This window comes from Ovis canadensis, chromosome 1, assembly GCF_042477335.2.
Source record: "Ovis canadensis isolate MfBH-ARS-UI-01 breed Bighorn chromosome 1, ARS-UI_OviCan_v2, whole genome shotgun sequence".
In the NCBI taxonomy this organism is placed as follows: Eukaryota; Metazoa; Chordata; class Mammalia; order Artiodactyla; family Bovidae; genus Ovis; species Ovis canadensis.
Window position 1 is genome coordinate 46335406 of NC_091245.1, and position 16438 is coordinate 46351843.

General features: G+C 33.9%; 1 protein-coding gene across 3 annotated transcripts in view; it reads left to right on the forward strand.

Annotated features, from left to right (window-relative positions):
* LRRC7 (leucine rich repeat containing 7) overlaps positions 1–16438 on the forward strand; it is a 615708-nt gene that overhangs the window by 322251 nt on the left and 277019 nt on the right. For all 3 annotated transcript variants that reach the window (XM_069565050.1, XM_069564900.1, XM_069564988.1), the window contains 2 exons: positions 9278–9367; positions 14590–14646. In XM_069565050.1, the coding sequence (XP_069421151.1) occupies positions 9278–9367; positions 14590–14646 (147 nt within the window). The remainder of the gene's footprint in view (positions 1–9277; positions 9368–14589; positions 14647–16438) is intronic.

Genomic DNA, 16438 nt, shown 5'->3' on the forward strand with positions numbered 1-16438 from the left:
CCCACTCAAGTATTCTTGCCAGAAAAATTCCATGGGCAGGGAAATCCAGCGGGCTATTTTCCATAGGGCTGCAGATAGTCCCACATGACTAGGAACTAAGCAGCAACAAACTTGTAGAAGAGATCTTAGGGGACACCTTAGAAAATAGCCAATTTTGATATCTGTTTTGCTGAGAATTTTTGTTGTGAATAGATGTTGAGTTTTGTCAAAGTTTGTGTTTTGTTTTTTAAAATAATATCTATTGCCACAATGATATAAATAAACTTACCTGGTCATGAAATATTATGCATTTTATACATGAATGCCTCTGATTTGATAGTATCTTCTAAGGATTTTCCATCTATATTCATGAGGCATATTAGCCTGAAATTTTTTCTTATAATTTCTTTGTCTGCTTTTGGTATCAAGGTAAAACTGGCCTCATTAAAACAGCTGGGAAATGTCTTCTATTTCCTGTAAGAAATTGTATAGTCTTGGAATTATTTCTTCCCTAAATATTGATAGATTTTACAAGTGGAACATTCAAGCCTGAGCTTTTCTTTATGGGAAAGTTTAATTACAAATTTAATTTCCATAATACCTATCAGTTCAGTTCAGTCACTCAGTCGTGTCCGACTCTTTGCGATCCCGTGAATCGCAGCACACCAGGCCTCCCTATCCATCACCAACTCCCAGAGTTCACTCAGACTCACATCCCTCGAGTCCGTGATGCCATCCAGCCATCTCATCCTCTGTCGTCCCCTTCTCCTCCTGCCCCCAATACCTGCCAGCATCAGAGTCTTTTCCAATGAGTCAACTCTTCGCATGAGGTGGCCAAAGTACTGGAGTTTCAGCTTTAGCATCATTCCCTCCAAAGAAATCCCAGGGCTGACCTCCTTCAGAATGGACTGGTTGGATCTCCTTGCAGTCCAAGGGACTCTCAAGAGTCTTCTCCAAAACCACAGTTCGAAAGCATCAATTCTTTGGCACTCAGCCTTCTTCACAGTCCAACTCTCACATCCATACATGACCACAGGAAAAACCATAGCCTTGACTAGCCGGACCTTAGTCGGCAAAGTAATGTCTCTGCTTTTGAATATGCTATCTAGGGTTGGTCATAACTTTTCTTCCAAGGAGTAAGTGTCTTTTAATTGCATGGCTGCAGTCACCATCTGCAGTGATTTTGGAGCTCCCAAAAATAAAATCTGACACTGTTTCCACTGTTTGCCCATCTATTTCCAATGAAATGATGGGACCGGATGCCATGATCTTTGTTTTCTGAATGTTGAGCTTTAAGCCAACTTCTTCACTCTCCTCTTTCACTTTCTTCAAGAGGCTTTTTAGTTCCTCTTCACTTTCTGCCATAAGGGTGGTGTCATCTCCATATCTGAGGTTATTGATATTTCTCCTGGCACTCTTGATTCCAGCTTGTGCTTCTTCCAGCCCAGTGTTTCTCATGATGTACTCTGCATATAAGTTAAATAAGCAGGATGACAATATACAGCCTTGACGTACTCCTTTTCCTATTTGGAACCAGTCTGTTGTTCCATGCCCAGGTCTAACTGTTGCTTCCTGGCCCCTACATACAGATTTCTCAAGAGGCAGGTTAGGTGGTATTCCCATCACTTTCAGAATTCTCCACAGTTTATTATGATCCACACAGTCAAAGGCTTTGGCATAGTCAATAAAGCAGAAATGGATGTTTTTCTGGAACTCTCTTGCTTTTTCGATGATCCAGCGGATGTTGTCAATTTGATCTCTGGTTCCTCTGCCTTTTCTAAAACCAGCTTGAACATCAGGAAGTTCACGGTTCACATATTGCTGAAGCCTTGCTTGGAGAATTTTAAGCATTACTTTACTAGTGTCTGAGATGAGTGCAGTTGTGTGGTAGTTTGAGCATTCTTTGGCATTGCCTTTCTTTGGGGTTGGAATGAAAACTGACCTTTTCCAGTCCTGTGGCCACTGCTGAGTTTTCCAAATTTGCTGGCATATTGAGTGCAGCACTTTCACAGCATCACCTTTCAGGATTTGAAATAGCTCAACTGGAATTCCATCACCTCCACTAGCTTTGTTCATAGTGATGCTTTCTAAGGCCCACTTGACTTCACCTTCCAGGATGTCTGGCTCTAGATGAGTGATCACACCATCGTGATTATCCAGGTCATGAAGATCCTTTTTGTACAGTTCTTCTGTGTGTTCTTGCCCCTCTTCTTAATATCTTCTGCTTCTGTTAGCTCCACACCATTTCTGTCCTTTATCGAGCCCATCTTTGCATGAAATGTTCCCTTGGTATCTCTAATTTTCTTAAAGACTTCTCTAGTCTTTCCCATTCTGTTGTTTGCCTCTATTTCTTTGCATTGATTGCTGAAGGCTTTCTTATCTCTTCTTGCTATTCTCTTCAACTCTGCATTCAGATGCTTATATCTTTCCTTTTCTCCTTGGCTTTTCACTTCTCTTCTTTCACAGCTATTTGTAAGGCTTCCCAAGGCAGCCATTTTGCTTTTTTTGCATTTCTTTTCCACGGGGATGGTCTTGATCCCTGTCTCCTGTACAATGTCACGAACCTCATTCCATAGTTCATCAGGCACTCTATCTATCAAATCTAGGCCCTTAAATCTATTTCTCACTTCCACTGTATAATCATAAGGGATTTGATTTAGGTCATACCTGAATGATCTAGCGGTTTTCCCTGCTTTCTTCAATTTCGGTCTGAATTTGGTAATAAGGAGTTCATGATCTGATCCACAGTCAGCTCCTGGTCTTGTTTTTGTTGAATGTATAGAGCTTCTCCATCTTTGGCTGCAGAGAATATAATCAATCTGATTTCGATGTTGACCATCTGGTGATATCTATGTGTAGAGTCTTCTCTTGTGTTGTTAGAAGAGGGTGTTTGCTATGACCAGTGCATCTTCTTGGCAAAACTCTATTAGTCTTTGCCCTACTTCATTCCGCATTCCAAGGCCAAATTTGCCTGTTAGTCCAGGTATTTCTTGATTTCCTACTTTTGCATTCCAATCCCTTATAATGAAAAGGACATCTTTTTTGGGTGTTAGTTCTAAAAGGTCTTGTAGGTCTTTATAGAACCGTTCAGCTTCTTCAGCGTTACTGGTTGAGGCATAGACTTAGATTACTGTGATATTGAATGGTTTGCCTTGGAAACGAACCGAGATCATTCTGTCGTTTTTGAGATTGTATCCAAGTACTGCATTTTGGACTCTTTTGTTGACCATGATGGCTACTCCATTTCTTCTGAGGGATTTCTGTCCACAGTAGTAGATATAATGGTCACCTGAGTTAAATTCACCCATTCCAGTCCATTTTAGTTCACTGATTCCTAGAATGTCGATGTTCACTCTTGCCATCTCCTGTTTAACCACTTCCAATTTGCCTTGATTCATGGACCTAACATTCCAGGTTCCTATGCAATATTGCTCTTTACAGCATCGGACCTTGCTTCTGTCACCAGTCACATCCACAGCTGGGTATTGTTTTTTCTTTGGCTCCATCCCTTCATTCTTTCTGAAGTTATTTCTCCACTGACCTCCAGTATCATATTGGGCACCTACTGACCTGGGGAGTACCTCTTTCAGTATCCTATCATTTTGCCTTTTCATACTCGTCATGGGGTTCTCAAGGCAAGAATACTGAAGTGGCTTGCCATTCCCTTCTCCAGTGGATCACATTCTGTCAGACCTCTCCACCATGACCCACCTGTCTTGGGTTGCCCCGCGGGCATGGCTTAGTTTCATTGAGTTAGACAAGGCTGTGGTCCTAGTGCGATTATATTGACTAGATTTATGTGGGTATGGTTTCAGTGTGTCTGCCCTCTGATGCCTTCTTGCAACACCTACCATCTTACTTGGGTTTCTCTTACCTTGGGCGTTAGTATTATTCAAATTATCAACTTTTCTTTGAATCATTTCTGGTATTTTGTGTTTTTAGGGATATGTATATTTCATATGTTTTCAAACTCATGGCATCTTATTTTCCATATTATTTTATTAGCCCTTAAAATCTATAAGGTCTCTAGTGATGCTCTCTGTTTTGTGTCTTTTTTCTTTTTTATTTGATGAGTTATACTAGAGATTTATTAATTTGCTCTATTGAAACTAGATTGAGGTTTCATTTTTCTTTCCTGCTTTCTGTTTTCTTAGATACAAGACATCTACATGGTAGTTAAGTCATGAAAACCCTAGAAAATGAAAGTTACAGTTTTAAGTGTTATATTGCTAGGTTTAGTTTTAGATGTGAACTCTATAGTATAGTCTGAATGCCTTAACCGAGTCAGTGGTGAAAATTATTACAGTAAAATTGAGAATAACAACTTCTCAAAAAGTTGAAGACCATCATTTACTGAGAACCTAGCATATCTCAGGCTTTTAGACACATTATTTCATTTTTGTCTTCACAGAAAATATGAAGTAGAAAAATAGTATCTACATTGTTTTTTACATATGGAAATACACAAGGATAGTATAAATTCCTGGATTCCTTTTATTATATTTCACAAATCCTGGGGGAACAGTTTGATTTTGGTTTAAATTAAAAGATACATTTTGAAAAAATTGAACATTCTTAATACTCAACAATAAGAAAATTGCTAATAAATTATAATACATCTTCCACATGGATATGAAGATTGTATATAGGATGATTATATGTCTCTGCTCAGGTCTTCCCAGTTTATATGTCATGATGTGGCATGATTACTAATAGTTCCCTCTACAACTGAGCAACTGAACTGAACTGAACTGAACTGAAACTCTAAAAAATGTCCTAGTTTGACTGATAGATTATAATCACTCTGATTTACAGCAAAATTGAAAGATAATAACAAAGTAAAGGGAGAAATCATGATACAAGTTGGCAGTGATGTTAAAATAATTAATTGGAAATTAGATAAAAAATAAATGTATTAAATAAAAATAATAGTTAAAATGTTCTCTGATAATGTTATGTTAACTTTATAACTTTAAGGTTATAAATTATAATGTTTAGATGCAAAATACCTTTCCAATTAGACCAGAAGATTTTACATTGGCTTCTTAATCACAACTTATAGCTCCTAAAATTTTAATTTGGTTTGACATTCTAATGGAGGTCAAATGCCTGTAATGTGTTTTCATTAAACTTCTAAAGTAAACACATTTAAAAAAGAAAAATGTTGAAACAAGGATGTCTGCAGCCAATCTTAATTTGTCTATTCCAACAATAAATTTAGCACTAATATAAGTATTTAAATTAGTATTCTAGTTAATATTGAAAAATTAGAATAAAAGCAATAAAAACAAAAGTAATACTATCGCTCCTATTTAGTGAGTCTTATGGAGCAGATAATCATTTAACTCTTTGAAGCAACTCTGAAAGTGGATATTAGTCTTATCATTTTACAAAAAAAAAGGAAACTAAGTCTTACAAAGATTAAGTAATTTGTAAAAGTCACAGAGATGAATAATTGAAAGAACTGTGGTTCAGATTTAGATCTTCTAACATCAATGTCCATGTGCTCAAGCACTAAATATTTTGGGTGTCTGATTCTAGTATCATTTATTTATTATAATTTGAACATGCTACTTTTAATTTAAGCCATTAGTGAAATGAAAATGTTTCCTTAGAGAAATTATTTATCAGTATATATATATATTTTAAATGCTTTGAATTTTAAAATTAATCTGTCCACTATGGAAAGCTACCAGTTACTCTAGGAACATGAAAGTATTTCATTAGACTTCACTTACTTAGTGTAAACTGTTGGATTCCATTGAATATCTTGGAGGAGGATAAAGACAGCCTGTGGTTTTCATCTTGTTTAAGTTTAACCTAGCTTGTTAAAGAGTATCTTCTTCCTCACAGGTTCTTGTGTGTTCCTCCAGAAATGGTGATTTTGACAAGTGAAACCATTAAAACTACAAAAACATACCATAAAGTTAATAATAAATAAAGTTGAATTTTTTTAGCAGATCTACTGACTATATATTTTTCAAATAATATGTTTTCAAAGTACAATACTAGGTCTTGAGGAGATTTTAAAAATTCCTTCTCAAAGAATGTAATTTAGCTCTGGAATAAAAAATTCTTAACATTTGTGTAAACTTAATTGTCATAGCATTTTGCTAAATCTATAAATATAATGCTGTGGAGAAGGTAAGGAAGAAGGCATTAATTTTGAATGTCAGTGCAGAGTGACCATTCAACAAATTCTTGTTTAAATAAATTGAAATTTAAAAATGTGCATGCTATTAAACAAGACATACTGTATAAATGTACCCCTTAATTCTGCATTTTTAAAAAGAAAGATTTGATATAAAATATCACCCCATCTCTGTTTATAAGCAGACTGAAAAAACTATCTTACATTCCATTCTGATTTTTCATATAACTTAGTTTTGGCAGTCCAGTCTTGCAGTTGGAATCTGCCCAATGTAATCAATTCTTAAATCCTTAGAGAAGTGCTCTATTTAACAGCCAGATTTTCCTGCATCATAAACTTTCTCAGAGAGGTACCATAAAGAAATATATTTTTCATCAAAAGAAGTAGTATAAAGTAATATCATTTAGTGCATACATGGGTAGAATAATAGACTAAGGTAAGCTGGGTTTTCCAAGCTGTCCTTATAACTAAAAAATTAATATTTTTAAAGAATTTTTATTTACTAATAGTTATGATGTTAATATTAATTTTTAGATCAAAAGTCTTAGCATTCTTCTCATTTTACACATATTAATCTTCTTTTTTGAGAAACCATAAATGATTTCTTTTCTTGAATGATTATAGGAACGAAAAGAACATCAAAGTAAAATAGTAGTTAAATTGAATTGTAATCTGTTGAACATCTGTGCCATTTTCATGAAAACGATTATACTACCAGGATATGAGCTCTAAAGTAGTTAAGGAAGAAAAACATAGAGAAAAACAAAGATTTCCAGTAGATTCTTTTTTACTTTTATAAGATAAAATGTATACCTATGAGTCAAGCATTAAATATCCTCTAAAACCTGTCCCCTACTGATACTCTCAAATATTAACTACTGATACTCTTATTCATAAAATATTCTCCCTAGAACCCATGTTCTCTTTGTAACCCATCTCAGGTGAATTTTTACCTCTTCACTGTAGCTCTGACTTTCCCCAACCTCCTTTTCCCCTCTTCTCTGCTTTTATGAATCCTACCTCCTTTTGGAAGCAAATTTATGGAAGCATCCTCTAAGAAGTCGTATACAAACAATCGAGCTCCAAAATACAAAGTGAAGCAAGATGTTTGTAGCAAAAATAATCCATATAAGATCAGTGTCTTAAGAGCGTATAAACAATTCCTACTGAATCGATATAAAAATATTAATTGTGTTTAGTTTGGGTTCCTCAGAAGAAAAGTTTAGAAAAGAATTCAAGCAATATATTTAAAAAATGATATCAGGAAATATCAATTAAGGATATGTTATCAAGCTATTTACTAGTATGGACACTGGACCTTAAGCTTTCTGAGGAACTCTGGGAAAGAGTTTAAACACACATCACAGATTTGGGTGAGAGAGCTGAGGTATTTATACTCCTGCTAATCATTAGCTGAGAGCTTTTCATAAGGATATTAATCTCTTCTGACCATCAATATTACTTAAGTAATCTCTTGCACACCAGGATATATGTTCAAAAATAAATAGAATATATAATAGAAATACAGACAAAAAGTAGAAACAACTGCAATGTTCAATTAGATGAAGAATGATTAATGAATTGTGATATATTCATACAATGGAATACCATGGTATGGTGATCAGTCATCTACATCTAAATGAATGAATTTCACTTAACTAATGAATTATTTAATAATGTGAATTATTAAATGTCCCATAAAAATATTCATAGTATGATTTGATTTAGATAATATTAAAAAAACCAAACCACATGACTTTTCCTCAGGGATTTAAATAGGTGTAAAACTCCTTAAAAAACAGAAAAGTAACCATCATTTAGAAATTTGTGGAGCAAATAGAAAGATGTAGTCAGGGAGGGACAGCCAGAGGGTTTTAAGGATACTGGTTCTATTTGTTAAATTATATTGTGGGTATGCATATACTCTTTTATATACATAAAACATTTCATAATAGAAGATTGGTCAGAGGAAGAGAAAGCATGGAGTGAAACTCAGATCTAGTGTTCCAGGAGTAGGAAGAAGAGCAGGGAAGTGGTGTAGTAGAAGCCCAGAAGGAGAGGACAATCAGTGATGACAACTGTTGCTGGGCAGTGTGGGTTATGAAATAAAATGAAGTTAATGAAATTGGAATTTAGAGGTCATCAGAGGCTTTGGCGAGTGCAGCATCAGTAATAGAGTTGGAGTAGATGTCAGAAAACAATGGCTTGAGAGTAGTAAAAAGTAGTCACTAGAGGCAGCTTTTTAAATAATTTTGTCAGTAAAAACAAGAAAGGTCATAGGTTATAATCTGAGGAGAAGGCATATTTGGACACTCTAAAAATATTCTGTGAAACAATATAGTCTTGTCTAAAGTGTAGAAAAAGGCATTAAAATGTTTAAATAGAAATTAAATTAATAAAAAGTCAATATCTTTTTAAGAAAAATCCTTGAGTTAAATCTTTTTGGTAAAAATGATTTAAACATTTCAAATAATTACTTAACTCACTGATAAGATTGTTCCCAAAGGATACTTTCTAAACTTTTAAATGACTCTTAAAGTCTTTAGAATTCTGTTTATTATTTTAATGTTCTTGTTCATTTTTAGCGTGCATGAATCAGGTCAGTTTGAATTATAATGCATGTATCTGTTGGGCCTGCATTAAGGAAATTATCAATTAAGGGACAAAACACTCTTTCCCTTCTCATTTTGGGCACCTTTAGCCATCAGTGTCGCAAACTCCACACAACTTCTAATGATTAAGTGAAAGAGTAGATAACCTTGCCTGACTATACATGTGAATTTTCTAATGAGAAGAATCATAAATTTGAAATTATAAAAGATAGTACACATCTTGAAATTTCCATAAAAATATCTCACTGGTGTGTATAATGCCAGGGTAACAGTAAGAAATGATGCCGCTGACTTTGGCGGTGACATAAATCTCAGCATAGGAGAGCAGTGTGGAGGGGTGAATGCCATTTATTTTAATAACAGGCAAAATTTTCAAGCTGTAACAACATGCTCAATAAATTCTTCCATTACTGTGATACCAAAGGAGAGTTGAAAAATGTATTACACTTCTATTTTTTCTCCTTAGAGATATATATTTTTGTTCTGTTTCTATGGCAACATCTACACAGTGACTAAACCTTTAACTCCTTTCTAGACTCCCTGATGGCTTCACGCAGCTTCTAAATCTGACCCAGCTCTACCTGAATGATGCCTTTCTTGAATTTCTTCCAGCCAATTTTGGAAGGTAAGAATAAGAACTTTATTTTTTTTTTTTTTTTTTTTAAATTTTTAGTTTTTTATTTTTTTAATTTTAAAATCTTTAATTCTTACATGCATTCCCTACCATGAACCCCCCTCCCACCTCCCTCCCCAGAACATCTTTCTGGGTCATCCCCATGCACCAGCCCCAAGCATGCTGCATCCTGCGTCAGACATAGACTGGCGATTCAATTCTTACATGATAGTATACATGTTAGAATGTCATTCTCCCAAATCATCCCACCCTCTCCCTCTCCCTCTGAGTCCAAAAGTCCGTTATACACATCTGTGTCTCTTTCCCTGTCTTGCATACAGGGTCGTCATTGCCATCTTCCTAAATTCCATATATATGTGTTAGTATACTGTATTGGTGTTTTTCTTTCTGGCTTACTTCACTCTGTATAATCGGCTCCAGTTTCATCCATCTCATCAGAACTGATTCAAATGAATTCTTTTTAACGGCTGAGTAATACTCCATTGTGTATATGTACCACAGCTTTCTTATCCATTCATCTGCTGATGGACATCTAGGTTGCTTCCATGTCCTGGCTATTATAAACAGTGCTGCAATGAACATTGGGGTACATGTGTCTCTTTCAATTCTGGCTTCCTCGGTGTGTATGCCCAGAAGTGGGATTGCTGGGTCATAAGGTAGTTCTATTTGCAATTTTTTAAGGAATCTCCACACTGTTCTCCATAGTGGCCGCACTAGTTTGCATTCCCACCAACAGTGCAGGAGGGTTCCCCCTTCTCCACACCCTCTCCAGCATTCACTGCTTGCAGATTTTTGGATCGCAGCCATTCTGACTGGTGTGAAGTGGTACCTCATTGTGGTCTTGATTTGCATTTCTCTAATAATGAGTGATGTTGAGCATCTTTTCATGTGTTAAATGATACAGTTTTATTTCACTTTAGGTAAGTACTTAACCACCATCAGTAGGTGAGGCTTCAAAAGTGACCCCAGTAATTAAAGATACCCTCACTTTTATCCAATAAATGAGACCATGACAATTAATGAAACATTTTTAAAAAATAAAGTAAAATTAGGTCTTTACATGTCATTAATAATCAGATTCCAGATGAATTAAAGAGTTAAATATTAAAAAATAATATCAGAGATGATCTGGAAAAATATACATATGTATATTTTTGACACGGGTTAGAGAATACTTTTATAGCATAGAAAAAAAGGAAAATACCATAAATGGATATATTTGAATACATACATGCCTTTAAAATAAAATAATATTAGAAAATATTTTAAATATTAAGGTAATAAATAGGAAAATATTTCTACCATATATGCAAGGCAAATTAGATCCTTAACTTATAAAGAATTCTTTCAAAAGAGTATTAAGTTAAGATCTCATTAGAAAAAATGGGTAAATAACATGTGGAAGCAGTTCATAATAAGTGTACAAGTTGAAAACACAAAAAATGTTTATCATAAATAATAAAATAATACAAATTAATATGTGAATAAAGGGCCTTTGTGCTCTAAGCATATCACAGAAACTGTAAAACTATTTAGAGTGTGAGGAAAAAGATAACTTCACACTGCTGATGAAATTGCAGAATGTCATGTGCTCTGTGCAGGGCAGTGTGCTTTAAAAGATGTGAAAATATTTATAACCACTGCCTTTGTAATACATTTCTAGAAATGTATCATCATATATCACACTAGGATTTATGGACAAAGATGTTTATCATTATTTACAATATGAAAAATTTGGAAGCACACATCCATCTAGGAGATTGCTTGAATATATTATGGTACATCCATATGACAATGTAGCAATTTATAATCTTGACTAGAGACATATCTTTTAATTTCTATGATGTTATGTTTAAAGCTTATCATAACTATATATAAACTGTGTTTCCCATATGAATATGAATATGCAAGAGATAAAATAATTTCCTTGGAAGGGAAATTATGGAAGGTTTTTATTTTCATCTTAAATTCTCAATATTTTCTAGGTGTTCTAGACTGAACATTTTTCATCTTTATTGAAATATAATTGATATATAGCACTGTATGAACTTACGGTATACAACATAATAATGAGAAATTTATCACAAAATGATTAGCACATTAAATTTAGTTGATATCTATTACTTTATATAATTATGAAAAAACATTTCCTTGTGATGAAAATGTTTAGAATTTACTCTTAGTTACTTTGAGATACATTGGACACTATATAGCAGTATTAGCTATAGTAATCATGCTATGCATTACATCTCCAGTACATATTTATTTTATAAGCATAAAGTCGTATCTTTTGATGACAATCAACCATTTCTCCTTCCCCTACCTCCACCTCTGATAACCACAAATCTGACCTCTTTTCTGTAGTTATTTTTTCTTCTTAGATTTCATATGTGAGATCATAGAGTGTTTGTCTTTCCCTGTCCAACTTATTTCACTCAGCATAATGCCCTTAGGGTCAGTTCATGTCATTACAAATGGCAGGATATTCTTCTTTTTATGACTGGTATATTCCACACACACACAGGTTTTCTGTATCCATTCATGTGTCAATGTAACTTTGTTTCCATATCAAGGCTATTTTAAATATAAAAGATATAGCTTAAAAGTTAAGATATTTTAAGTTTTTTGTTAACTGCCTTTTTCTAAGTGATCATCTCAAATTGTTCAAATAACTGACTGACTGTACCTCAACCTCCTCCTCTGGGCAGAAGTTAATAAATGACATTAAGAAGAACTCAGTGAAATAATGAAGTCTTTAACAGGTAGCAGCCTCTATTTGCATATAGAAATCACCTCAAAAGTTTTTTCCAAATTCTCTTACTTTTGTGGATCATGATTTCATAATATCTGCGAATACCATATACTCAGACAGTTATGAAAATTCACAGATATTCACAAGAGCATATGCCTAGTCTCTAAATGAATTAATATTTCACCATTTGTTCATATAAAGTAGATTTTCATTCTGGTACTGGCCACAACCACAAGTATACTTTTGGTTTATTAAATCATAAAATGTTTAATTATCTCCCTGAAATACATTATTTGCTTTAGCATTTTGTTAGTTCTCTTTACTAGTCCTAATACAAGGGAAGAAATCTGGACAAATATATAACTTAATACCCAAACCACTTCGAATTAGATTTCAATTTTATGTAAATTATCTGCCACAAAATGCTCCATTTTATTATTGTAATCTAACAAGCTTTTGAACCTTCAGCTGGATAATTTGACAAAGAATGTTTAATATACTTTCTGAAACCTAAGATTTAGTACCCCTAAAGGCCAAATTAAGTCATAAAATGTTATTACTCTAGTACAGATACTAAGATTTTAGATATATAAATGTTTAAGAAATGTCTTTTACTAGTGATATCCCATGCTCTGAAGAACTGAGACAATTTGTTTCAAATACAGATTAAGAGTTATAAGATTAAAGTTAAATTGGAAACTTGATAGAACTCAAAACCAAAAGGAAACGGGAAGAGAACTAGTTGAATACCTAAAAGCACAGTAAATATGGGACACTGTAGGTTAAAATAGTTCAAACAGTGAAATATTCCCACAACACTGAGAATTTGGATAAGTCATTTAATATTTGTCCTAAAATAACCACAACTGAGTAAATTGAAAAGCTCGCTTATAGACATTAGCAGGCTTCCCTCGTTGTTCAGCTAGTAAAGAATCCACCTGCAATGCAGGACACCCTGGTTAGATTCCTGGGTTGAAAAGATCCCCTGGAGGAGGGCATAGCAACCCACTCCAGTATTTTTGCCTGAAAAATCCCCAAGGACAGAGGAGCCTGGTGGGCTAGAGACCGCGGGGTCACAGAGTCGGACATGACTGAGCGACTAAGCACAGCACAACATAGACATTAGTAGCAACACTGCCCCAGATTGCAAACATTAACAGTGTGAAATGCATTCCTAATCACCCAAGTATTTTGCAAGCATCAGAAAATGTAAGCACCTCTCATCCACTTCACTTGATTTTCCCAACTCTAGTACTATCATAGGACGGATGATACGACAGGATTTTAAATGTGCACTACTTGAAATGTTCACATCTCAGGCTCAGAGTCCATTAAATATGCTATATTATGCCATATATATGGCACTTTTCCCAGTATTTAATTAAAGGTAACAGTAACTGTCATGCTCTTTGCACAGGTTGAAAAGAATTTCCAGATACAAGGCAGAATGACAGTAGAATAGAGTTTATTAGAGCAGGAGACACTGTTAGAACAGAGAGCTGGCTCACTGGAGAGCCAACTCCTTTCGTGGTTTAGTAGCCAATTTTTATAGTCTCAAGACAAAGAAAACTATTGCTGGAAGACTGGCATTAGGTGATTGGTTAGGGTGCTATAGGGTGAGTACGAAGGTGGATATTTTTACCTAATATGGGGTCAAGAAGTTAGCCACTTTAGATCAGAGGGGCTCATAGCAAAAGTCAGTGTCTGAAACTAGAGCTCTGTCAGTTCTGCACATGACTTTGGTGCGGAGTTCCAGATCTGTGGCCTTGGCAACAAAACTTTACAACTATGACCTTGGTATAGGGCTCCACGGGAATAAGTAACACTCACTAAAACTTACAGTGTGCCACGTATTATGTTTTACATGTATGATGACATCATTTAACATTCAAAACCATATAAATTTTGTACTATTATTGCATACTCATTACAGATGAAGAAACTGGAGTTAGGAGGGGTTGATTAATTTGCCCAGTGTCATAGGGATAGAATACAAAGAGTCTGGATTTCACCCAGATATATCTGACCACAAAGCTCAAGCTTTTAACCACTATGCTTTATCACTTGCTTTAAAAATCCGTTTGTCATCGTCATCTCTTGAGGGAAATTGTTACCATGTTTCAGAGAACTCAGTACTTAGTATTTAGTAAATATTCAATAATTTGAATGCATATGATTAAACAACAGTGAATGTATTTTTATAAAACAGAAAATTTAGATGGTTAAGACAGTGATATCTTTTCAAGATTTTAGGAAAGTTTAGGAAAGTGGTATTTATCATTCTCCAATATTGATACAACCCTACTCATAATCAATTTACATAATTCTTAAAGATCTATAACCATGGTTTTTAATGTTTGGACATTGTCATTTGGTTAACACAGTAACAATTTGGTTTACCATAAAAATATTGTTTTATAGAGAAATATCAAGAAACAAATTTTTAAATTCATTTCTACAGACTTGCCAAATTGCGGATATTGGAGTTAAGAGAAAATCACTTGAAAACTCTACCAAAGTAAGTGACTGAGTATTTTTGAAATTTTTAATGGTGATTTTTCACTAGTAGGAAGAAAAAGGACTATTTTAATTTTAGCTGTGTTTTGTCATTATGATTGAGTTAATTTTTCTACAATATTTTTCTAGGGGTGGAAAAGTACAGTATACTATAAGAGATTCATATTAAGTAAGAATGTATCCTGCCTTATAAAATTGTATAATTACAAGTAAAAATGGGAAGAATCCATTTAAGATTCTTGTCATAACTGAACATACGTACCAGGAAGTTACTGCCTTGAAACCTATGAAACTGACATTTCTATGACCCTCAAACAATCACCAGTTTCAAATGCTTAACTTTTCAAGCTAATTTATGGATTGTGATAGTTTTCAAATAAAAAATATAAAAGATATTTCATAAAAATGAAGTTTTTCTAGAGATCCTATAGTGACTTGGCAGAAAATATGTATTTATACATTCTTCAAACTGTACCTGCATATAATAGTCTACGTAAAATATGGTTTACATAAAAACACAGGATAGTTTTGTATAAAACAATCACCAAAATTTTATACAATGTTTAGTTTAATAGAATTGTTTGTTCCATCCTGTTTTGCCTTATTTATATCTAATAACAGAATGTGTGCTATATAGAAAAAATATTTTTGAAAGTCAAAATTTATTTAAAGTGGGGATTATTTTTACTCAGATAAATTATTATAATTTGTATGTGTTACAGTTAAAATATTGAAAGTACTATCTTGCTGTTTCAACCCTCCTGCAGTATTGCATAAAAACATTGAGTACAGTGATTAATTCTTCAAGCATATCAGCAGGATTTAGTGACATTTCATCTGCTGAACCAAAACTTAATTTTATTTTCCTCTTTTTATATTCTTTCTCTATGCAAACTACACTGAATTTCATTGATTTTTTTTCAGACAATATAGCAATAAAATACTCTCAAATACATTTTGATACATAAATATGCATGAAAATTCTATCAGTACAATATAAAACTTCCAATAATTATGTGAATTTCATTAAATATATGCACAGAGATTAAACATCAGTTCATTTCTCCATAAGTGGTAGACAAGGGGAGAACATGAAAAGTAGGAGATGTCTCTGTATCTAGACACCCTGCCTTTTTGAGTGGTTTTTCGCTAAGCCAAAGCATTATACATAGGTTAATGGAAGGCACCTCTTCTATGGTGGGGGCACAAACAGAAATGTAAATATAATTGAGTGTTATTTATCCAGCATTAATCTACTGCAAATTCATTTCTATCCCCCATGTTTTCAATGTCTACATTTAAAGTAGAGTGGAAACAAGCTAAGTACAAGCTAAACTATGGTGAAACAGCAGTTGTTTCGTTCCTCTAAATATAAACATTTGAGTTAAGGAGAAAATACTGATGGTGTAGAAAAGATTCCTTTCCCTTCTGCTCTTAAATAACAATTTTGACATAAAGTAATAAATAAATCTGACACGGGTTTTCAAATACGTATTTTTAAATATACATTTTAAATATAAATTAAAGCTTGACCATAGATTGTTAATACAGTCTTTATATGAGATAGGTGAGTGGACATTTCAGAGTAATGAATAACAATGCTCATAATTGGTACACGGGTATTCTGTAAATTGTGAGACTGAGTATCAGTTATCAAACAAAATTCAAGCAAGTAGAATAATAGGCATTTAATTTTGTCATTGAAAAAGTGTAAAGATATGTAGAAATGAAACTGCGTCTTCTTGGTGGACTGTCTGCATTTGTACCATTAGTATAGCTGTTACAGTTTTTAC